Below are 24,291 nucleotides of genomic sequence, written 5' to 3'. Positions count from 1 at the left end.
GAATGGTTGCATCATCTACAAATTTTAAAGAACTCTCATTACTGGTAAGGAACTCTTATCTCTGTACTGTAGTTTTTACTAGGGGTTCCTGCAAGCAGCAAGAGAGTTTTATCCTGAAGGAATAATAAACCAGCCACTTGTCCAGTATATGCCCTTTTCCAAGGAGTCAGCACACAAATTGCCTAAGAGGATATGTCCACTAAAGATGGCCAACCAAAAGACTACCTTTAGAAAAAAAGAGTGAAAGAAGATGAAACAGAAGACCATGCATGCTAAAGACTAAGAAAACTAAAAATCAGGAACAACAGTACAAGCAAACCCAAGGAAGCCATATAACACTTTAGCCATTAAGCACAATTTGTATTAAGCATTTGAGAAGAACAGACACAGCGCTTTGTACTCTCTGCTTTACATGCTGTTGTGCTGAAGAGGAAAGAAAATGGGGTATAGTGCACACTCTTCTTTTACTGTGAATTAATAGATCATCCATTCTCAAATAATAGGATATGAGCACTCACGGTGTGAGCGTACATGTGAACTCTCACTCAAAAACAAACATTTACAGTTGTATCAGAAAGCATGAAGAAATTTCAAAGGGAACCTTATTACTGTGTAATTGTTCTTGCCTGAAGCAAGAACATTTTTATTTCTAAGCACTGAGAATAATTTACCTATAACCAAAACCAACTTAGCGCCATAGCTTTTCTGAATAAAAGCAAAATCCTAGTTTTAGTAAAAATTAAAAGTTAGATAATTTGTATGTATTAATTTGTATGTATTTTGAAGGCTCTTCAGCTATCTTGGCCATAATATCAAAACACCTTCTCCTCCCTCCCCCCCCACTCCCCCCCCCCCCCCAATTCTATTAAGTGTTTTGTACTCATCTACAGACATCAGTAATCTTTTGAGGTTTACAGTATCTTCTCAAAAACCCAAGTGAAAGAACTTACACGCATTTAGCATCATGCAAGCGTGCAAAACTCATCTCGTTTAGGGGCCAGTCAAAGTTTAAAGTACATTCAGATTCAGTCATGTGGGACTAAGTATGAATACATCATCTCTGGTCTCATCAGAAAATCTGTAGCTAGTTAAGATATCAGTTTGCTCCATCTGAGAATTTACATATATTTTCTCTCATTAACTACATCTATGGGGTTTTTTAGCAGAAATATCACTTAAAATTTTAAGTGAGGCAAATGGCCATGTGTAGATGTTGTATCTGTTACTGTTCCATCGTTTTCAGTCCCACTGATTAACTCTCAGGGCAGAGCTGCTCTTGTTTTGCCCAGCAAGGTATCATAAAAAGGAGACGAAAATATCCTCTGTATAATAGCATGACATGGAGAGACTGCAGAGGAAAACAAGGTGGAATGAAGACAACCAGTTGAACAGTTTTCTGGAAGGAGAACACGCTATTTGTTCTCTAAGTGTAGCTATTCTGAGGAACAAACACAGAACTGATAAAAAAAACTCTCAAGCATGCACCATAACTAAATCCCTCACTCTAAAAATTTTATGAATGCCTCATCAATTCAATACAGAAACATTTTCAGCAGCCAACTTAATTTTTTCCAATAGCTCATAATTTTATTAAAACATAGTGGATTATACTAGAACTAAAACATCCTAAGATGATGCTAAACTATTTAGACAGAAATTCCAAGTCTTTTGAAAAATTTTCAGTATTCTGAATTGAAATACCCTGCCTCATTTTACTTCCACAGTTCTGATGAAATATGCTTTTTATTAAACAAAATTTGAAGCAGGAGAAGGAAACCACAATTAATTTCCAAATGAAAATCTTAAAAGAAGAAGAAGATTTCATGAAGATCCATCAGTCATATTTTACCTTTTGTTTGTCGTTCTGGGCTTGATCCAGCCCATAAATTTTGGATTAGTCGTGTTGACAAAGTAATGGAAAACTGAGTATACTTCAAGTTCCTTGTTGATAATTACATCAAGACAGTTTTTCCACTGGGAAAACAGAGTAAGATTACTCTGTCTATCCCTCCAGAAGCAACATATACTAATTATTTACTATAAAAGACAAAGTGTTCAGAGATTACATTTTGACTGTAATCACATACTTCCTTCAGCTTTGTTTGCACATTTTGTACCTCTCCTAAAAATCCCACATGCATACTATACAAAGTGCACACTGTACAACGGATCAAAGTCTTCCATGTGTTCTTCCTGAGTTCAACCTCAGGTTTATGAAACAGCTTTTCTGAGGTATCAACTGACTGTCACTAAGAAACCACCGTATCAAACTTTATTGAAAGCCAGCTCAGCATAGCTCACCGAGTATTTGTTAACATCTGAGATTTTGCTAATACAACTCAGATTTAGATGTTACTTTCTTCTTGACAAGTATTTAGTACGATGATTGTCCAGGTATAAGAAATTAAGATGATCATCTGGACAAAGTATTTTCTACACTTTTTGTCAAAAACCCCCAGAAGATAGTCTCAAAGACAACATTTTTACCAGTATAAACCTGCTACTCCGCATTCTTCCTTTTCACTAATAAGTTCCTCACTATTAGGTAAAAATAGGTAGTTTTTAGCTGTTTTCTGATTGTTTTTAATATTAGACCAAGCCTGACCCAGTAACAATACGGATTTTTACTTTTTTCTCAGTCTCAGTACATCCTTAATGAAGTTCTTAGACTGTTAATTCCAGTGATGGACCTGGCATAAACAAAGCTAATAGCTTTACTGTTAAATTCAAGCCAACAGTTCTTATCTGTATTGCATAAGTACCAAACAATCTTTAGTCTTTGGTACTGTCAAAAATTAAGAAGAATCCATGATACCTTCAGCTGATGAAGAAAATCAAATTCTGTGATCCTTCTGTCCACATTAGATGCTGGAGGAACTTACTCATATCAACTGCAGTTGAATAATCAAGATATTGTAATTGCTTGTTTCCTTCTGGGGCAAAATAACTTCTATACTTCTAGTACTTACAGCTGTGGCTGGTCAGCCTAAATACCACATTCTAACATGCAACACCTGTTGACATAATGCTCTGTGGTCTCTATACCCACTACCTATCATAAAACAAATTATTCTGATGTGCTATGCAATGAACATACTTTTGCAGAAGTTTATAACTGCAAGTCAGAACATTTTGTGTAGAAAGAAGTCCTAAGGGTAGATGAATCAGTTTTCCAATGAACCTTTTTGTATAAAAAAATAATTGCTCTCTTAATGGAAATGTGACTGTGGCATTTCAAATTTATTTCTAGGCATCCAGTCAAAGCTACTGTGTAATAAATTCCCCTAAATTAGAAGTGCATGTCTTAAAGTGTCATTTGTGTCGGTCAGATACCAGAAAAAAAAAAAATCTTGTCAGAACTGGGAAACCACTAACCCATCACAGAAATTCTGTTCTGAAACAACAGCACTCAGACTGTGCTACTGAGTAGCCCCCCCTTTGCTTCCCTGGTTGTAATATAGATCATACATTGATAATAAGCTAGAAAAGAATCCTCTCATTGATTATATTCAAAATTATTTTTATTTTAGAAGTGTGTTGTTTGTAATCTCATTCTAATTCAGTAATAAACAGCTTACCAGAATTCTTCACTAGAATCAACTTGCTTATTTCAACTTGTACGTTAAATATTTAGGTGTGTTTGTGTGAAGTTATAATACTGATTATTTCTCTGGAAGGAATTAATTCCTAATGAGCAAAAAAGCAGATCCCATTGGAAATTTCTAGTGTTAAGCCTGGGCTGTATTCCACATCAATATAGAGAGTCTGAAAGCTGGTGCAGACATCAACTCTACTCTGGAAGGTACTGGAGAACCTTTTGCTAAAGACCAGATGATGCAGGGACAGGAAGAGGTATGATAGTTATAAACTATCACAGCTGTCACATTCAATTTTTGGCAAAAACACATAAAATTACTGATCATTAATTAACCCCCAATAAAAATAATTAACAGCTTTCATATTTATTAAACGTGGAAAAACCCCCACTCATCCACGGCTTGAACCAGTGTCCACTGGAGTCAAGAGACTACTCATTAATTTTAGCAGATGGTTCATCAGGCCCCTTGTTAATCCAAAATGAATAATAATAATAAAAAAAAAAGATTTCAGATGCTGAATTTAGCTGAATAAAGCCTGTAGTACCAGGTTCATCCATATGTTTGATTATTCCCACTTATTAACCATCCGTCATCTACACTGTTATTAATGATTTAATTCATTCTCTTCTGCATGATTATGTACAGTTCTACCAATTTCTCAAATTGCAATAGACACACATAATAAGTAACTTTACATTCTGCTAAAAAGTTAAAAGATTTAACTCACAGCTTAACATTAAAGCCTGTTGTCTGCAATATCATAAAACTGGCAGATATTGTATAAATAGGTAACTTTAATAAGGGATGACAGACATCAACTCACAAGCAAACGAGATTAAGAACTTTTAGAAATACTTTGTCAGAAGTGCCACCCAAGTGGATTGTAACTATGTCAGTTATCCCACTGCCTGGGTGACAAAGCCATATAAGATGACCAAACATGCAGGAAGGAAATTAAGGATATATGCATATACCAGGTAACATAAGTATTTTCTTTAAAGAAAAGATGTTCTGTTTATTAGTAACATTCATCTTTACTTCTTATGCCACGCTTTTATTCATTCCATTATAAGTATGGCCACATAAGTGACATCTGCAATTCACTTAGTTTCTGTATGAAAAATATAATTGTCTTACTAATATGAATTACCAAACCACAAATGAAAGTTTATAATTTTCTCATTATACTCAATATACAACTCTCCCCAAAAAAGGCACTATCGTATTCCAAAGCACTAAAAAAGAAGGAACCCTTTCCCCCAATTTTTTTAGTATTAATTAACCTTTCTTATTCTGGGACATTGTTTCAAAGGCAGAATTTTGAAGAATATGTACACATCCAAGTGACATAGGAGTTGACATGTCTTGCAAACAAAACATATCTCCAGAAAACCAAGCTTCAGCTTATGAAGTGAAGACAATATTTAGACTTGGCTTCTTTTATATCACTGGTTTAAGAACATTACCATCTACACTGAAAGAAGGGGAAGTTAAATTGTATTTGAAGAAGACATTTCCTTTGTTTCTATCTTAGAAATAAACAGTGACAGCTTATGGGCACGTTTAGTGTACCTGTCTGCAGTTATGCACTAAATTCAGTATTCTTTAAGTTTTCTATTCTTTGAAAAAGTTGAACTGCAACTTCCCCATGAAAGACAAATTACTAAATTTCCTTTTCTTATAGAGGAGTCCAATAACCGATACCACATAAAATTTTACAGGTGTCTATATAAAGGAACCTTATCCAACATGGTACTTGAAATTCACCTGTAGAATATTCTGTTTATGAATATATTTTAGATGATCCACAAGCCTCTACTTCTTTTTCTTCAGTTTGGTTAAATGTTACATAAATAATTTTAAATCAAAAGCTCACGTAGCTGATAATTACAGTTACTCCCACTTTAAAGGCAGACAGGTATATACAATACAATGATTTTCCCTAGAGATTATGGATATAGGATTTGTCACAGTTCAGAGCTTTATCTCATACAGTACATTAAGCAAAATCGGGCAGAAGGGCAGTTAAAGATTAGACTTCACTGAAGATTAAATAATTTTTTTAAAAAATCAGCTTAGCTGCCCTTACCTTAAATTCATTCTTGTCCTGCAGGTCTGAAGTAAATAGCCTTAACTTCCTATCGGAAGCCGCAGTACAAAACCTACACTCAACAAAGAAAAGCACTTTAGTCAATTAACACTGCAATAGTGGACTTTTTATCAGCTTCCCTTCAGTTTAAACCTGCAAAGTGTCATGCAAAGGAAAATTCAGATTGTGAAAAAACACCAAAAGCTTCTATCTTAACTTTTCTGCTTTGGCAACAGCAGAGTTATAACTGGAACGTATTTATAAAATAGTGTGTATCAAGTGCCAAGAATACTTTTTCATGGAAGGAAATGCAGAACATTTTACAAAGCTAAATCTGAATCAACTCTCAATTCCCTTCAATGTCTTTCATAACTGCCGTTGAAACTTCCCTTGGAAGAAGTGAAGTGGCAGAGCACATAGAAGAACCAGTATCAGTGTTTAAAATACTGAAACATAAATTAATAAACCAATTTCTAACATATTTTAAACAAAAGACTGTACAAAAACACAGCAGTAAGCAACCATCATAATTTAAGCAGCTTACAAGCTATTGAGAACACTTAAGTGTTTAATAGTTAACTATCTTTCTAGATTTATACCTCAACAGGTTTCACAAATAACATCTGACCTACTACTAAACAAAGCCCGTACTATGCAGACCATTATAAACAGCTTTATAAGGCAGGCCATCACAATAGCCTCATCCTTAGTAAAGTTCTTAAAAGAATCCCTTCCTCACAGACAGACAAAGAAAGAATCAACTACATTTTAGGTCCATTAAAATAATGACTAAGGAACAAAAAATTTATTTACCGCACGTTCATTGGGGGAGGTGCAAAGGACACAAGAAGTAGAACTAAAAACCAAAAAAAGAATGACTGCAAGAATGAAAATGTTGTTCTACTGAAGCGTTCAGAGACTTCGTCAGTGATTTCTAAAGAGTTAGATTTCACCCATTACCTTTCAACTTAATCCAATATTAAAGAATTAGGGAAAGCAGATAAGAGACAAGAATTCACTGTACTCATTATTATAAATACCTTATCTGGGGAGGTAAAGCGTCAAGTCTAGTTTCTGGACTCCAAGCTATGGCATCAACTCGGATTCCATGATGAAATGTTCTTAGCGTCTTATATTGCATGCATTCCACTTCCACATCCTCCTCCTATAGAAATATTGTAGTTAGCTAATCCTGAACATCTTGATGACTTCTAACAATTCACACTGATGTGAAATTGAAAGGCTTTCAAAATTACATGTAACTTGGATCTTTTTAGATTGAAACACCCTCAAAATGAAAACCTGGAACATAAAGAAAGTATTATGAAATGTACAAGTACTTAAAAAGCCATGAAATCATTACATTCTCAAGCCAGAGGCCAATGCAGAGCACAAAAATCAGAACCGAGCCACAAAGATGCTGATTCTTTGCCATTCTTTGTAGAAGTAACGTCTTCACAGATACAACTACAGCCACTCATAACAGCATGTTAAGTACACACTGCAAGGAGAAGAAACAATGGGAACAAAACCAAGCATTCATTTAAGCTATCTTCTCTCCAAGTTGTTTTTACACTACGGAAAAATTCTAGCATGACCAGAACAACATTCTTCAAACAGCTGTTGCTAGAAAGATACCCTGTGCCATCTAACATGACCAAAATTACTACCTTGTCTGTTCTTCCCACTGGTGAGCACCCTGATTGGTGGAAAAGATGAAACAAGAGTTGGGGTTGTGGACACAGTCAATCAGTTGACCTCTAAAAAACTTTAAAAAGTTTTCAAAACATCTAATAGAGTACCTCAAAGAATATTCCTACAAAATTTTCTCTGTCACAATTCTGCTTTAATGTAAAGAACCCTTCTGTATGCCCTCTGCATAATGTAGAGGCAGTGAAGAACCTAGCTGAGCAAGCATGAAGTTATCCAGAGTTTTTCAATGCTTCTTGAAGCAAGGAGCAAGAATGGCATTTTCTTCCCCTACTAAATACTCCATGACTGCACATGTGGAAGGGAAGGGAGGATATGAAAGTTATAGAAAAACTACTTTGTACCAGTGGCTATCAGGTTTTTATCAGTTTCTTTTAAGGACTACGCCAGAAACAAGATAGAGAGCAATACAGATGACAGTAGGTTTTTGTGGTTAGCACTAGGTGCTTCTCAGAAAATTTCCAACAGTAAGACACTAGGTAATAATAGTAAGACCAGTTATGCTGTTCGATAAGGTACAAAAATAATACTGTATAATAGAGCAGTGAGTTGAAGAAAGAAGCTTAAAAACAGATTCCAAAGATAACAGTTGCCTCCTATTGATTCTTTAAGCATCTAGGCAAAAAAACCACCCTGATTAAAAAAATCTTACACAATATAAAAATAGAGTGTTTTACATTTTAAAAACTTTCATAATATGATGACTTTAAATAGTATCAAGATAAGAAAACATATTTTACTGTTTCTAACAGTCTGTGAGAGAGATCCAATAAGAACAATTGGGAAAGCAAAAAAAAAAATTAAATTAGGTAACTATTTCTACAGTCCTTCCTTAAAAGAAGTATCTATAAGATTAATGCAGACACTTTAGTTGTAAAGTTGAAAGTGGTTATAATCTTTGCTGTTTCCCAGGCTAGCTGAAAGCTTTAGAAGATAATATAAATAGCAAATTTACATAGAACAAAATATAACTGTGCAAAAAAGGAGCCAATTACCCTGTGGTGATAAAGAACAATGTACTGCAAATATTAATTCACATATTTCCAAAGCTCCCCGCTTGAGTTCTCAGACAGCAGTCACCAACATCAGAAGGAGATACTAAAAAAGGATTTATCTTCCAGTAGAGCACTCCTCTTTTCTTTGCAATCTATTCAGGGGGTACAGTGACAGGACAAGAGGCAATGGTTTTAAACTGAAAGAGGGTAGGTTTAGATTAGATATTAGGAAAAAAATTCTTTACTGTGAGGATGGTTAGACACTGGAGCAGGTTGCCCAGAGAAGTTGAGGATGCCCCATCCTTGGAAGTGTTCAGGGCCAGGCTGGATGAGGCTTTGAGCAACCTGGTCTGGTGGAAGGTGTCCCTGCCCAGGCAGGAGGGTTGGACCTAGGTTATCTTTAAGGTCCCTTCCAAGCCAAACCTTTCTTTGATGCTATGATTCTATTCAAAAGGAACTTTATACTAGCAGGATGGTAATTTATACCAATGTTTGTTTCATATATATATATACTTATTTTCTCAAAGAACAAATATCCCAGACTTGTTAACGTAATAAACAAGTAAAAAGGTCCCCTGATTACACGGGGAGGGCAGGAAACAGGAAAGCAACCAGGGTCTTTGTGCAGTAGAGGTGCTGGCAAAGTAAGTTTCAGGAAGCAACTAATAAAATTAACAATAACACAAACTAACCTGAAATCTGCATGTCCCAACAACTACGTAATTACTGCCACCATATGCAATGAGGGAACATGCATCTCCACTATCAAATGGATTGAATTTTACCACGTGCACATAATCTTCGCAATCCACTGTGTAAGCAGGGTTTCTAGTAGAATCTTGCTTCATTTTCAGTGGACTAAGTCAAGGTATTATGGAAGTGATGTCTTCTCCAATATGAAAACCTACATTCCTACACAGAAAGTTTTAAAGAGGATGTATTACTCATCTGCATGAAGAAAAAATGTAAAAGGTATTTGTGCCACAACAAATCAAAGTTTTCTGTAACATCATATTTAAGAACACAAAAGCTGCACTTATGCTGATTATTTTAGATGTAGCATGTAGTTTCACCAATCTAAAAGATTAACCAACATACATTCAAAAATGTCCCTACAGATTTCAGCAATAACTGCAGATTTTGTTCTACTGCTGGCAACCCAACACTAAGACATTAAGGAACTGTACGCACCAGAAAAGTCACATACAGAATTTTTAGATTTTCAACTAAATGACAAGGAATGATAAATTGCTGCTTGCGTACCTCTTTTAAGACTGTATGTGTCTAAAAGCAGAGTTAATCAAGACTGCAAAACTGTAAATTAGAATACTGTAATACATAATATTTAAACATGGTTTCATGACTTAAGCCACCCCAACTGCGTGCAGAACACCTGTACCTCTGTGTACCAAAGAATTTGTACTTTACTGTATTCAATCAATTTTCAAAAAAATAGGTTCCTGTGCTAGACCACAAGAGGCCTAGACACACGATTGATTTCAGAATCACTTCTTTTAGTCCAAGTACAGATTTGACACTAGTTTAAGCCCTTTTGGGAAATCAGACCTTTAAGTAAACGCCATGTGGAAAAAAACAGCTTTAAAGCTCAGACCTTTGACAGATTTTGCTGTGCTAATGGTCTGAAGGTCTCAGCACACAAGACTGAATATTTTGCTTGGGAGCCACTCAAGCATCACTGAGACACAGAGGCTCTCCATAGTTGCAACGCTGAATTATTAATATGACAAACCACTCCATTAACACAAATACTTTAGCCAGATAACTTGTCCAGTTATGCTCCTAAGGCGAAATGCAAATTTTAACCCTATCCATCGTTTTCTTCCTTTAAGGCTTCCCGCGAACACAGGCCTCCAGACTAGCTTTAAGCGCAAATACCAGGAATGCCACTACCTTCATTCTGTTAGGAAACACAACTCGAACACCTGAGCTGTGCGGGTGCCCCTTACCTCCCCCGCCACCTCCTTTAACCTCCTGCTCCCTCCCTTTCCCTTCAGGCCCAGCTGCTACCCCCGAGCGAGGCTGCGCCGGTCCCACACCGCTACCGGCCCTCAGGCGAGGGCAAGGGCCCGGGCTTGATCGTACAGCGGCCAGGCCGGCCCGGCTCCTGGGCCTGACGGGGCGAAGCTCCGGCTGTCCCCTCGGGACGGGACCCCCCGCCTCACACACCCCTCTGCAGCCCCGAGTCACCCACCGGCACCGCCACAGCCTCTCCCGCCAACAGCCAGTGAGACCTCCCACCCCAGGAGCAGCAACCCTGTGCTTCCGGGTCAACGTCTCCCGCTCGCTAATTGGGCAGCTGCGGAGGATTTAAATTTAAACCGCCGGTGAGGGCAGTTTGGAGCATCAACCGTCTTGCTGTAGGAGCAGCTCTGCTCTCCTGGTCCCGCAGAGAGCTCCCTTAGGATCGCCGGAGCGACTCAATCGGTCCGCGGGCTGGGGCGGGCGGGCGGGCAGGGGTCCTCCCGCGGGAGAGGCGGGGGTGCCGCGGCGTCGCGTTGTGCTTGAGGTGGGGAGGGGGCTGCGTAGGGCTGGGCTGTGGCGGGAGGGACCTCAGGCGGCCACAGCCGGGAGAAGGACGGGACGGTAGTGGTAATGTCGGTTCTTAAGGTTTAGGATGGAGGCTTATTCGGGTTCTTCCGCTGGGCGCTTGCGCTGGGTAACAGGTCTTGTCCCTTGGAAACTTCTGAGAGTGGGGGGAGAGGGAGAGACGACTCCAGAGGGATTTTTGTCTGTCCCACGCTGACTTGTAACTGCCCACCTGTTTCATCCTCCATGGCCTGCGTGTGTCCTTCATGGCAACCTGAAATAATAAATCAGGCTGTTTCTTTCAAACATTTTGGAGAGTAAGTGATGTGCCTTAGTTAAGTGAAATAAGAGGAAAGGTTGGTTTTATGTTCTGACAGTAAATGGTATGGGTATTGCTCCTGTCACTGCAGTGTTAAGGGAACTGTGTTCCAGGGAAGAACAAGCTTGAAGAATGCAACTTTTTTAAGGAGTCTCGTGTACCTTGGCAAATGCAAGAAGGTGAAAAATACCAAAACATCAGGTAGTCACATTTAGAACTGGTATTGAAACTCATTGCCAAAGGAAGTAGGGGAGATAATGACTTATGGAGTGAAAAAGAAAAAAGATTATATAGGTAGCAAAAGCATTTATAGATGTCTTTGTTAGTAAGTCTTAGAAACACTATATCTCTTGCTTCTAGGTTTAAAACATTCTAATAGATACTGGTCTGAATGTATGCTAAATGAGGATAGTGCAGCAGATGCTCTGTGGGGCATTCAAACTGTCTGCTTTCAGAGACAAAAGACCGTTGTATTTGTGATAATGTTTATTCTTTTGTGTTGGCATAGGATACAAGGAAAGTAAGGGGTCTTCATAAAGACATGTCATACATAAGCACTTTTAACCCCTTATCTTCATAGCAAGGCAAGACTCACTAGACTTATTTTAGTGGGAAGAGTTTATTCTAGGAACATGATCTGCAAGAAGATACAACAAGATTTGCACATCTTATTGGAAGGTGAAGAGGCGCATAGGTGTCTTGCATAGTTATAGTAATGTTTTTCTTTTAATTATTTCCATCTTCTACTCTAGATGATGATTGCTTTCAAGCAAAAAATGTTGAACTTGCTCAAGTGTTTCAGAAAACAATGGCCTTTATTTTCAAACTCTGAAAGGACAACTGTATGTGGGGCAGACTGCATGCTGATGGCATTACAGCTGTCAATGGCTGAAGTCAATAAACAGGTTAGCATTCAGTATGTTCTTTGTACTTAATACATCTCAAACTTGATTCGCTTACTGTAATGTTTGCTTAGACATCTATTTGAAATGGCTGTTTTGGTCACTTCATTGTGTTGTTTTAACTGGGGATCAGATGCAGCAAGGCACTAAAATTGATATGATTAAGCACACTCTTGAATCAGGGCTTAGAAAAAGATGTGACAGATGGGAGGATGGAAGTGCTTTAAGTATGTATCTGAGTTCTAAACTATTAATATTAAAAACTACTGTATTTTTCCTGATCATGTAACTTCTGTTTGGTTTCATCAAATGTTTTGAGATGCATCTTTTTTTCTGAGTGCTCCGAAATGCTTTGGATTGACATGAGAAGAACGAGTATAAAACTGACTTGATATAGGCTGCATGAGTTGTGCTTACAGCAGTCAGTTCTTGGCTGCTGTTTTTCCTGAGGCTTATCAGATGAAGACCTAGATGTGTAAGTTGAGTATCTTGGGTGCCAAAAATGGACTGTCGTGGTTCAGCCTCAGCTGGCAACTGAACACCACGCAGCCGCTTGCTCACCTCCCCACCCCCCCCGCCCCTGTGGGATGGGGAAGAGAATCAGACGAGCAAAAGAACTTGTGGGTTGAGATAAGCACAGTTTAATAATTACAACAAAATAATAATGATTATGATGATAATGACAATAATGTTAATATAATAAAATGGAAAAGGAAGGGAAAGGGGGAAAAAAAGGGAAAAAACCCCACAGAAACACGAACGATAAAACTGCTCACCACCCACCAACCGACGCTGCCCATCCCCGAGCCGCAATTGCTTCCACCCTCCCCCGGCCAGCTCCTCCCATTAACATACTGGGCATGACATTACATGATATGGAATATCCCTTTGGTCAGTTTGAATCTGCTCTCTTAGCTGTGCCCGCTCCTCCCGGCTTCTTGTGCACTCAGCAGAGCATGGGAAGCTAGAAATGTCCTTGACTAGTACAAGCGCTACCCAGCAACAGCCCAAAACATCTGTGTTATCTCAACATTTTTTTTTTTCCATGCTAAGTTCAAAGCACAGCACTGTACCAGCTAGAGTGAAGAAAATTAACTCTATCCCAGCTAAAACCATGATAGTATCCAGTACCAGTAGGAAATATATGGCCTTCTTTGCATGTGTACAAGAAGCGTCTGTCAAATGACGAATAGGAGATGTAACCCTTAAGTGCCTTAAGCACTGTGGCTTGTCACAGCTGGAACATTGGGCATTAGTAATCATCTGAAACATACAAAAAACTGTTGCAACATATGGTCAGGCCTTTGCGTGTGTCTCATCTAATGAGGACAATTGCAATAGTCACTGATAATCTACAGATATCTTTTTAGGTCAATAAGCTTAGTTATTGATGAAAACAAATTACCATTGCTGGAAGACTTACCCAAATGTTGCATAGTAAATTAAATGCATAGTACAAATCTTTAGTCAACAAAACAACACCAAAACCCCAAACAAAGCGAAGTCCTGCTTCAGTTTGTACACTCCTAGTTGCAATGTATTATTTAAAAAATTACCACTTGTACTGGAAGAAGCTTATATCTTGGAAGAAATATTTCCAGAACCACTATTTAACTTAACTAAATTCATCACCAGAAAAGGCTTGTAGGAGGGATCATAGAATCACAGAATCATTAAGGTTGGAAAAGACCTCTAAGATCATCAGGTCCAACTGTCAACCCAATGCCACCATGTCTCCTAAACCATGCCCTGAAGTGCCATGTCTACATGGTTTCTTTAAACACTTCCAGGGATGATGACTCCACCACCTCTCTGGGCAGCCTGTTCCAATGCCTCACCACTCTTTCAGTAAAGAAATTTTTCCTAATATCCAATCTAAACTTCCCTTGACACAGCTTGAGGCCATTTCCTCTTGTCCTATCCCTAGTGACTTGGGAGAAGAGACTGACACCCACATCGCTACAGCTTTGTTTCAGGTAGCTGTAGAGAGTGATAAGGTCTCCCCTCAGCCTCCTGCAGGCTAAACAACCCCAGCTCCCTCAACCTCTCCTCATAAGACTTGTTCTCCAGACCCTTCACCAGCTTTGTTGCCCTTCTCTGAACATGATCCAGCACCTCAATGTCCTTCTTGTAGTGAGGGGCCCAAAATGCAACACAGTATTCAAGGTTTGCCCTCATCAGTGCTGAGAACAGGGGCACCATCACTTCCCTGCTCCTGCTGGCCACACTATTCCTGATACAGGCCAGGATGCTGTTGGCCTTCTTGGCCACCTGGGCACACTGCTGGCTCATATTCAGCTGGCAGTTGACCAGCACCCCCGGGGCCTTTGCTGCCAGGCAGCTTTCCAGCCACTCTTCCCCAACCCTGTAGTGTTGCAAGGGGTTGTTGTGACCCAAGTGCAGGACCTGGCACTTGGCCTTGTTGAACCTCACACAGCTGGCCTCAGCCCTTCAATCTAGCCTGTCCAGATCCCTCTGCAGAGCCTTCCTTCCTCAAGCAGCTCAGCACTCCCGCCCAACTTGGTGTCATCTGCAAACTTACTGAGGTCACGCTGAATGCCCTCATCCAGATCATTGATAAAGATATTAAACAAGACTGGCCCCAAAGCTGAGCCCTGGGGAACACTGCCTGTGACCGGCTGCCAACTGGATTTAGCTCCATTCACCACAGCTCTTTGTCTTTTGGGTTGGAACAACTTAATTTATTAGAATTACTCCTGACCTGTTTTTGTATGTAGATTGTATTCAGTTGCTAATGGTGTGTGTAGGTAATTATTTCATCCAGATTAAAGTTTCTTAATGTGAAAATGTCAGGAAATTAAATAAAACCTTTGCACTAGACAGGAGTTATCTGCCGTTACTGACATGGCAAAGCAAGGCTTGTCGCTCAGTTGCAGGGTGTTTGTGTCATGTTACAGAATGAATTACACAACCACATAATACTGCTTTTTTTTTGCTGCCGTATACTGGGGAATTCTTTATATACCAGTAGTATTAACTCTGTTTCTTTGGTGAAAACTAGAAAATTTGCTACAGTTGCAAAATTGTGTTGCATATTTTCTGAGGTCTAACGGAAATAGAAGGAAAAAAGCTGAAAAAGTTTAACAGCATGAAGTGGGGACTGGAATGTAGATCAGAGAATACAGTGTGGATGAAAATAAGGAGTCTAGTTGTGAAAGAGGAGGGGATAAGAACAAGCAATAAGGAAGTCACAGATTTCAGGGGAAAGAAGAAGTGGTGGTGAGGAAGTTGGCATCGGGAGGATGGAGAGTATGGTAGTATGGAAAGGTCTGAAATAAACATGGCTATGAGAAAACAGAGATTGTGATGGACATTGGATAATACACCAAGATTTTGGAACAAAGTGAAAACAGGCACAGAATATAAAGAGGTATGGATGTCTAGGGAGATTAGCAACTCCTGGCTAAAATTTTGGAAAGGCAGAGAAGAAAACAGGAGTGAAAGTCCAGGGTCAAGATATGAAAAGCAAGTTAACAAGTAATTGGTGAATAAAGGACCAAATTCTGAATTACAGAAGATGGAAATATGGATGTAATCCTGCATCCCAAACCCTGTGTTTTGTCTCTGTTACCTTTAGCTCAATCTAATTAGTAGCCGAATTCTCTGCTACTATGTATTATAATTTATATAAGTAGCATTAATGCAGTTAGTTCTTATTGCGCATATCTTGGTTTACAGGGATTGAAACTGATTTTCTGGCTTCCTCAATGTTGCAGTCTTTAACCATTGACAGTACAGTTGTCTCCTTTATTGGCAACCACAAGAGACAGGCTCAGATTTCTTGCAGTTCCTGGTACCCCCATGCTGAACTAGAAAACTTAATTAAAATGCCTGATGCTCAGTGAGCTGATTCTGCACATGCACACACACACCCACCTCCCCCCAATCTGTGAATCACTTGGTTTAAAAAACAGTACTTTACTGAAAGTAAAAAAAGACAATGTCAGGGATTAAACAAATAGGATTATGTATTGTACCTAATCATCTTTCTTAGAGTGCAACAATAACTGGTCTTTCCTCTAGCTTCTAGCTTCTTACTGATACAGATGGATGTAGCTGGCTTGCATCTTACTTCCTTCAATAACACTTCACTTGGGTTGTGACTCAAATAGCAGGGGCTTTGTCTTTTACTCGCTTGTTTTTAAATTTCTGTGAATGCCAGCTCCACTATCGATTCCTATCTGCTGTGACACTTTCACCTTTTTGTTTGCCATTTGTGGCCTGCCGCCCTGCCGTACTTGTAACCTCCAACCCTGCCAGGTTTGCTAGCAACTTTGGTTCTTCAGTTATTTCTGCTTCATACATGAGATTATGTAGTCCATAATGCTACATGTACAGTCTCTCTCATTCTTAGTGTCTTCTGTTCTTCCATGTAGAGATAACTTTTCAAGAAAAGTTTATTCCTTTTTTTCCTTTAGTTTAGGACTGTACAAAAAAACTGCAAGCTTATTCCTTTGCAGTTAAGTGTTTGCTCTTCTAAGAAGTGCTTAGGCATGATTACTTAATACACCCCTACATATAAATGTAGTAATAGCAGATGCTCCCGCTTTGATGTAAATCCTTTACAAAAATATAATAAATTAATATGTAAATTAAACATTATTTTAGTCATTCCTGTTGATACATTTTCTGCTTCTGTCCACCAAAGGTCAACAGAGCACTCCTCTCAAGAGTTGGAAAGAAGAAAGGGACTCTAACTCTGATACAAGCCTCTTAAGTTACTTTGTGATAAATTTGAATTTTCCTTTTTTTTTTGGCCTAGAATAGGAAAAGGTTCTTCAGTTGCTAATAAAATGCTATTAGGGATTTTTCTAGCCATGTATTTGTTGTCATTTATTTACTTTATCTGCTCTTTTAAATTAAGTCTCTGTTAATCTCTAATTCTGCTTATTTTCTGATACACTGTGATTCTTTTTTCCTTTTTGGAGTTTGGGGAGAAGGCAGGGGGCACATGGAATGTAATTTAATAATTTTGTCAGAGGGAGTGGACCGATAAGATTGTAGCCTATATTATAGAGTTAATGTTAGTTAAGGTACTAGGAATGGATAGGTATGCATTGCTTGAATGTATTTGTTAGATCTATGTAACAACACTGTCAATGTTATGCTAAAGTATAACTGTACTAACACTTTGTTTTTGGACATGGCATATGTTTTCCCAGATTACTGCTTGAAGCAAGGTAACAGAGCTATACTTACTGCCTTTGAGATGTAAATGCCTGACATGCTGGAAACTATTTCTGCAAATAAATAACTTCATATAAGTAGTAGTCCTGCAAAGTCAATATGTCTTTTCTTATGAGTAAAGTTCGATATACATATCTGGTATTTTAAAGGTCAGGAACAAATACTGCGTATAAGAAACTCAACTATAAAGGCAAAGCACTGGAAGAATTTCACTATAAGTAAGACTTTGCTTATTAGAAACTTAAATATTTAGATTATAATAGATTTTAAAAAATATATATATGCAGCTTGGTTTAGAGTTATTTTTAAAGATATGATGAATACAAAACTTAATATTTTTGCTTTTTGCTATTCTATTAGCACCATGGAGATTTCACAGTATCACTTAGTGATGTGTTGGAAACTTGGAAATATTTGTTACATGACAAACTGGGATTATCATATGAAAACATGAAAGAACCTGAAAATTATGCTGACCTAAAAAAAGCCTATCATGCCTTCTTAACAAGAAGCAATATGTTAGATCTAATAGACGTATGTCAGAAGTGCCATGGTCTTGGACTTCTATCTGAAGATGAAAGCATAGCCCCTGTAAGTATCTTGTTTGTTTGATCTCTGTTATTGTTGATATATTTTTTATTCCAGATATGGACTTATGAGACTTCTAAATATACACAGGAGCTCTGAATTACTGCCAAGTTACTTTGTATTTCTGTTGGGAAGCAGATGAGTTTAAAATACTGAATCTTTTAAAGAGATCTTAAATTCAGTCAAAAATTATTTCTTTCTGTTGCCCTGCTGGATGGGTGGGCCCCACAGCTCTTCTATGATTATATCACTCTTTGCCAGTAATGAACTGAAAAATGAACCATAGGGATTTGATAAGACTGGAACAAAGCTCTATAATTACCACGTGTCATGGAGTTTTGCCTGTATGTTGATATCTAGTAAAAATATTTTTAATAGTTATAATTCTTAAAAGCAAAATCTTCCCTGTACTATGTGTAGTTCCATGTTAGATTTATTCCAGAAACAAGAACAGGTTCCACTCCAGCCACTCAGCAGCTCTGTTGCACTTTATTGCAGCTCAGATACTCTTATTACACTGCATGTGAGGCCATGCTCTAGGCTAGAGAAGTTCTAGTGTGTATTCCATTCTTTGGCTATGAAAGTCTATGAAAAATGCATTTGATTAATCTCTGTTATTGGATAAAATATATGTAAGTAGCAATTAAGGTAAGTTGAAAACTCAAGCATTCCACATGATTTGATTTGTTTCTGCGCTCTCTAGAGCATGGAAAGGTCAAAAGACAAAGGATATTGATACTCAAAAAATTAATGAATGTTGGATTTAGAGGCACATACTTCTAGCTTGTAATGAAAATTAAAGGGGAGTTAATTGTCTGCTTTTACTGCCCACTCTCAGCATTGCAGACTTAAACCAATTATTTTTTATTTCATCTTCTGAATTTTATCTATGTTTAATTAGACGGTCATTTTAATATGAGGGAAGCTATATCAGTAACTGAACATTAACTGAGCTATGTTATGAACACACCATGAATTGCTGGTTACAGCATGATTTAAACCACTTACTTGCCAGCCTAAGTAAGAACAAAAGATGTTTCTCCTTGAGAAAGTGGCCAAATATTGGAACAGGTTGCTAAGAGAGGATGTGGAATCTCATCGTTGGAGCTATTAAAAACTTGGCTCAGCATGTCACTGAACAACCTGGTTAAACTGGTCCTGCTTCAAGCATGGGTTTGAACTAGATGATCTCTGTAGGTCCCTTTTAACCTAAATGATTGTATGATTTTGTGATGAGTACGCTTATAGCCAGCTTGCCTACTTCCTTTAAGATTCAGAGAACCTATACTCATGCTCATGTGATTTTTAGGCACAAAAGGGATTATAAGAACTGAAGTTGAGAAAGGGCATGGAAACTGCAATTTTCTTAAAATTCTTTTTCTTCCTGTTTTTATGGGGAAGTTAGAGAACTTGGGTTGGTTAATAAGCTCTTACTAAACATGGTATAACATATTAAATGTTCTCCAAAACATAAGCAGCTGCTTTTAGTGCAAGTGAATTACGTAAGTCTTTGAGATATCTTTTCTAAGTTAACCACAGAACCACAGATTAGCAGGTTGGAAGGGACCTCAGGGATCATCTAGTCCAACCTTTCTAGGTAAGAGCACAGTCTAGACAAGATGGCCCAGCACCCTGTCCAGCTGAGTCTTAAAAGTGTCCAACTGCAACCACTTCCCTGAGGAGTTTATTCCAATGGTTGGCTGTTCTCAATTTGAATCTTACACCTCATTTCTCTAGTGAAACTGTTGTATTTTTAAAGACTAAACCCAAAAGTAGGTTGTAAGGGCTGTGTTAACAGCAAAACACTAGCAAACTGGCAGAGACATAGTTTCACCAGGTTTTAATACTACTTTTGCTTTCTAGTCATCTTAATATTTAAGTTTATTCTAATCTTTTCATTAAAGGTTCAGCTGCTGGAATTTATTTCTGGGGTAACGAATGAACAAGAAAATACTCGTTCTGTTCTTTCTACTCCTTCTACACCAGTCAACAGACAGGGCCAGGAAAATGTGAAGGTAAAAATTATTTCTGTCTCTTTTGTAATATTCTGTTTATATTGAAAAGGTAAAATATAACATAGTTTCCTTTCCAATTACTGGTGTTAAAATGTTGCTGGTTTAAAAAAACAGAACGTGTATTCAAACTCTATCACTTGTGTATGTTATAGATGTGTGTATGGGGCTAAGCGTAGAAATTTATATTCTGGAAGACAGTTCTTTTATGGCAGGCACTTGATATACACTTAATCTGCTTTGAAACACCAGGGAATAAAGTTTTCTAGAAGTATGCCATCACTCAAACATTGTCTTGACTAAGAGTTAAATGATTTGCCCAATGTTGCAAAGTAAAGAGGTAGGTGAAGTAAACTTCTTCGATTTCTTTGTATTAGCTTGTACTCCCTCACATACAGAAGAAATCTGAATAGCTGCTGTAGTGGTAGCTGTAGCAAAGCAAACAAGGTTTGTCAGTCTCAGTAGAGGATTTAAGGACTTTCTGGGAATACTGGATTCTTACCTTTTACCCTTTCAACCCCATAACTAATCTCAGAATCCTATACAACAATGCTTGAAATGCTGGAGCTCTGGTAATTTCCAAACTTGCTTTTCCCATGATAAGTGGCAATATTTGGGTACAATTCAAAATATTTCTGAACAAGAAAATATTTTTCTGAACTAAGGTTGTCCCCTAGATACTAGCACTTCTACCACTAACATAATGGCTTTCTTGCTGCTCTGACTTGTGTAGTAAAAATATTCCTTGCTCTTTTTTCCTTCTCTTAAATCTGTCTTTTCAGACTGTCACACATACACAGGTTTTTTGTGTTTGTTTTTTTTTTTTTTTTTAACTGTGTACATTTGTTGTATACATCCTGTCGAATAAGAAGACATTCCATAGCAAATACAGGCTTTTCTCATTACCTTTCCTTTTGTTAATGGCCTTTTTTTGGCCTTTGCTTTCTTTGCTTGTGACAAAACTGTAAATTCTTCGGTTCTGGGACTGTTCTTAAAAGGTCCAGAACAGTACTGTAATATAAGCAATTACAATGTTATGTTTTGGTTATGTGAATGGAGCTTGGTCACAATTTATGTCCAAACTCAGTCAGTGGAGTTTCTGTGATTGAAATCCCCTGGGAGCCAAGGGAAAAATTACTGAATCTGGTGCAGAGCTGATGAGTTGTTTAAAATTTTAGCCTATTTGAAGTTGATGACAAATCCTTATGTGGTTTAATAGCACTAGTATTTTGCCTTGGGATAGAAAAGAAATATCTTTGAAGAGGTTTCTAAGTAGAAATTGATAGCCAAGTTTAATAGCTAGAGATCCAACCCCCAAATATTTTGTGACTATTCAAGTACAGTATATGTAATTTTAACATATTAATCATACTTGCTCTTGTCAATACTTCCAGAATCCCCATACATGAAGTAACATTTGAAATTATGCAAGGTGAAATTCTTACTCTTCCAAAGATCATATCAGTACATATCTAATTAGCTTTAAAAAGCAAACAAAAGCCCCCCATAATTTAGCAGCAGGATAACCAATTTGTGTGATGCTTTCTTATACAGGTGACAATCCTGGCAAAGAAGTGTGTGTGTTCATATTTAAGTGTGTTGGTGAATTCTAAGGATGATCTGGCATTGGCTCATATTCTAAATGTTCCTGACAGAGGACTTGGTAGAGAAGCGTTCACGAACCTAAAACATGCCTCACAGAAGAAAGAAATGTCCATTTTCCTGGTATGTGTGTTAAATGAAATTTGCTGGAAATCAGAGGCAATGAAATAGATCTGTAAACATAAAATGTTGCTTTAATCTCATACGCAGGACTGACACTTGCAAGCCAAGTCAAATACCACCATAAACATGGTTTCTAGATTAAAAAGGCACAACAGAGATTCTATGTTTGGTCATGAGCTGTAAACATGTACGGAAAAATAATAGTGTGCATGTGTACCTCTACAGCTCTGAAGTCTGATATTGTAAAAACAGGCATTGAGACTGTTCATATCAAACAGTGACAGAAATCCTGAAAAAGTTTACTATCTTAAACATGAATATAAGATATGCTTTTTATTATTGCTTTTAAAATTTTGAAATCGTGGTAAATAGTTTGAAATAAGGTCACGAGTATTCATATCAAAGAAAAAAGATGAAGAAAAGGTGGCATTAAACTAGATGTTGCTGCTTACCAAATACCTCTAAAAGCAATGAGTTTGGGTTAAATAAGTATCACAAAGCAGTACTAACATCAACAAAACCAAGCCACTAACAATGCATTACAATGCATGTCAATTTTAAAGTGCTGTAAGTATGTATTTTGGTTAAATAGTAAACCAACGTTTTCCTGTGTGTGTGTGTTAAACTTGAGATCTTGAACCTAAAGTATTTCTGTGTACAAACTGCTTTTCTTAGAGCAACCTGGTGACAAAACCCTGCCTTTGACATGCACACTAGAACAGAGGCCAAAGTTTGAAAGGGCAGTATTGCAGTTTTCAGCTTTGACTCAGAATTTGGGGTGGGTAATGCTTTCCAGCCATTTGCAACTTGATCAGTCTTGAAATACTCTTCAAGATGTGATTGATATGGGATGTTCCTGCTCATTTTATTCTCAAATTCACAGATCTGGAAAAACAAAAACCTCGAGACAGTGGTATATTCCTTCCTCCATGTCCTTGTATAGGAATACAAAAAGCTACAGTATCAACGTGCAGTGCTCACAGAGGCTTGTTGCTAAAGAATCTAGTTTGGTGTGTGAGGTGTGTTTATACTTACAGTAGTTACAGGCAGTGCAGAGCCATCTCAAAAATAGTTGGAATAAGATGAGTAAGAATTCTTTCTGCAAAGTACCACAGTAGTCCCTCATATTCAAAATAATCAAATTTTGCATGCAGAGTGGCCTCAGTGCAGACAACAGCAGACCAAGGAAAAACAGTATGGGTATGTAACAGTCACTGAAGCAGCTGTGTTCTCAGACTTTTATGGTTGAATAAATATGGAAAATTTGTGAAATCTCAGTTCCAGGATTAATTATTTTAGCTTCTAATGCTTTGTTAACATTGTATAAAAAAAAAAGTATGTGTTTGGACTGGATATATTACCTCTTCCTCACAGTTGCCAGAGGGGAAACTTCTCTACCGTGTAAAGAAGTCGTCTTTTCTGGCATCTGTGTCTTGTAGAAATCTTACAAAGCCAGAATATTTTCCATTGGGAAGGCAAGGTCCTATGAACTGTACTTGATCCACAGGAAATCTTTAGCACAAAGGCAGGAATACTGGCAGGTTTACTTTCTTTGCTCGAGTAATTCCAGTTGTACTCTTTCCAGTCCTAAGAGCTTTATGTTTTAGCCGTATAGTCTGAAATAAAAATTTATATGTAGAATTAATATTACTGCATCTGTGTCAAGCATATTGGGTTGTTATCTTTACTTTACCTTTCCAGAGAACTGCTAAGCTTTTTATTCTTACTGTTATCTTAAAATTTGAGGGGTTGTCCTCTAAGGCTTACTGCTTTTGGGACATGTCTTGTTTTCAGTGTCTTTGTAGCATATAAAAATATATGGAAACTCTCAGAATTGGGTACCTGTGATGACAGAAGCCTTAACTGTCATAATTTCTCAAAACCTTTGAGTATACATTATTTTTATTTGCACCTCTGCAAATATACTACTGAAGTCAACTTTTACATGCTTATGTTAAAATTGTTCTTGGGTCATAGACAACCCTCTGAATAAAAGAGTAGTTTTTGTGAGGTCAGCGAGAACATTTAAAAAGCAGCAACAACAAAAAAAATTCTATACCCTCTGTTAATAAAGTTTTTTTCTAAGCTGTCGAAAGGCCAATGTAGATATCAAATTAGCTGGCTCGTTTTCACTTTGGCTTGTGGTTTTTTTTTTATACTGCTGCATTATTTAAGTATTGATCTTGCAAATATGTATAGTGAGATGTACAGAGCTTGTCATTAAGAGGTTTTATATTGATTTCAGTTAAATAATTTCTGCTAATAGCCAGCTGTTATACACTGCTTGCAAATCTCTAGAGGCTCACTTCAACATGTGTACGTTTTGTGTATGTCTACAGTTTCATATTTGTGAATATTTCTCCTAATAGATGGCAACATCTTTTATCCGAACTGTAGAACTTGGAGGAAGAGGCTGTGCATCTTCATTATTTGACCCTTTAAAAGTCCATGTAAAGGGGCTTTCAAACTTTGTTAATTTTATTGACAAGTTGCAAGAAATTGTTGGTGAAATCTTAAATCCAAGGTAAGAGAATTCCTGTTATATTTTGGTCTTCTTAAGCAACTTTTTTATTTTCTTGTGCATATGCCTCAGAGGG

General features: G+C 37.6%; 2 protein-coding genes across 6 annotated transcripts in view; one reads left to right on the top strand and one right to left on the bottom strand.

Moving 5' to 3' along the window:
• NUP37 (nucleoporin 37) overlaps positions 1-10,689 on the bottom strand; it is a 32,975-nt gene extending 22,286 nt beyond the window's left edge. The window contains exons 1-4 of the mRNA XM_064456397.1: positions 10,606-10,689; positions 9,086-9,305; positions 6,729-6,853; positions 5,689-5,761 (exon numbers count right to left, since the gene is read on the bottom strand). Coding sequence (XP_064312467.1) covers positions 5,689-5,761; positions 6,729-6,853; positions 9,086-9,241 — 354 coding nt within the window. The 5' untranslated portion in view covers positions 9,242-9,305; positions 10,606-10,689. The remainder of the gene's footprint in view (positions 1-5,688; positions 5,762-6,728; positions 6,854-9,085; positions 9,306-10,605) is intronic.
• Positions 10,690-10,708: 19 nt separating this feature from the next.
• PARPBP (PARP1 binding protein) overlaps positions 10,709-24,291 on the top strand; it is a 54,041-nt gene continuing 40,458 nt past the window's right edge. The window contains exons 1-6 of one of the 5 annotated variants that reach the window (XM_064456382.1): positions 10,709-10,838; positions 12,012-12,164; positions 17,730-17,960; positions 19,862-19,972; positions 21,524-21,694; positions 24,092-24,212. In XM_064456382.1, the coding sequence (XP_064312452.1) occupies positions 12,012-12,164; positions 17,730-17,960; positions 19,862-19,972; positions 21,524-21,694; positions 24,092-24,136 (711 nt within the window). In that variant the 5' untranslated portion in view covers positions 10,709-10,838 and the 3' untranslated portion in view covers positions 24,137-24,212. Of the gene's footprint in view, positions 10,839-12,011; positions 12,165-17,501; positions 17,588-17,729; positions 17,961-19,861; positions 19,973-21,523; positions 21,695-24,063; positions 24,219-24,291 lie in introns of those variants that run through there. The other 4 variants (XM_064456374.1, XM_064456356.1, XM_064456346.1 and 1 more) reach the window with 4 other exon arrangements.

The sequence above is a fragment of the Phalacrocorax carbo genome, chromosome 1 (assembly GCF_963921805.1).
Source record: "Phalacrocorax carbo chromosome 1, bPhaCar2.1, whole genome shotgun sequence".
NCBI classification, from domain to species: domain Eukaryota; kingdom Metazoa; phylum Chordata; class Aves; order Suliformes; family Phalacrocoracidae; genus Phalacrocorax; species Phalacrocorax carbo.
Note: the sequence above shows the minus strand (reverse complement) of the source record. Positions and strands in the feature narration are given on the sequence as shown.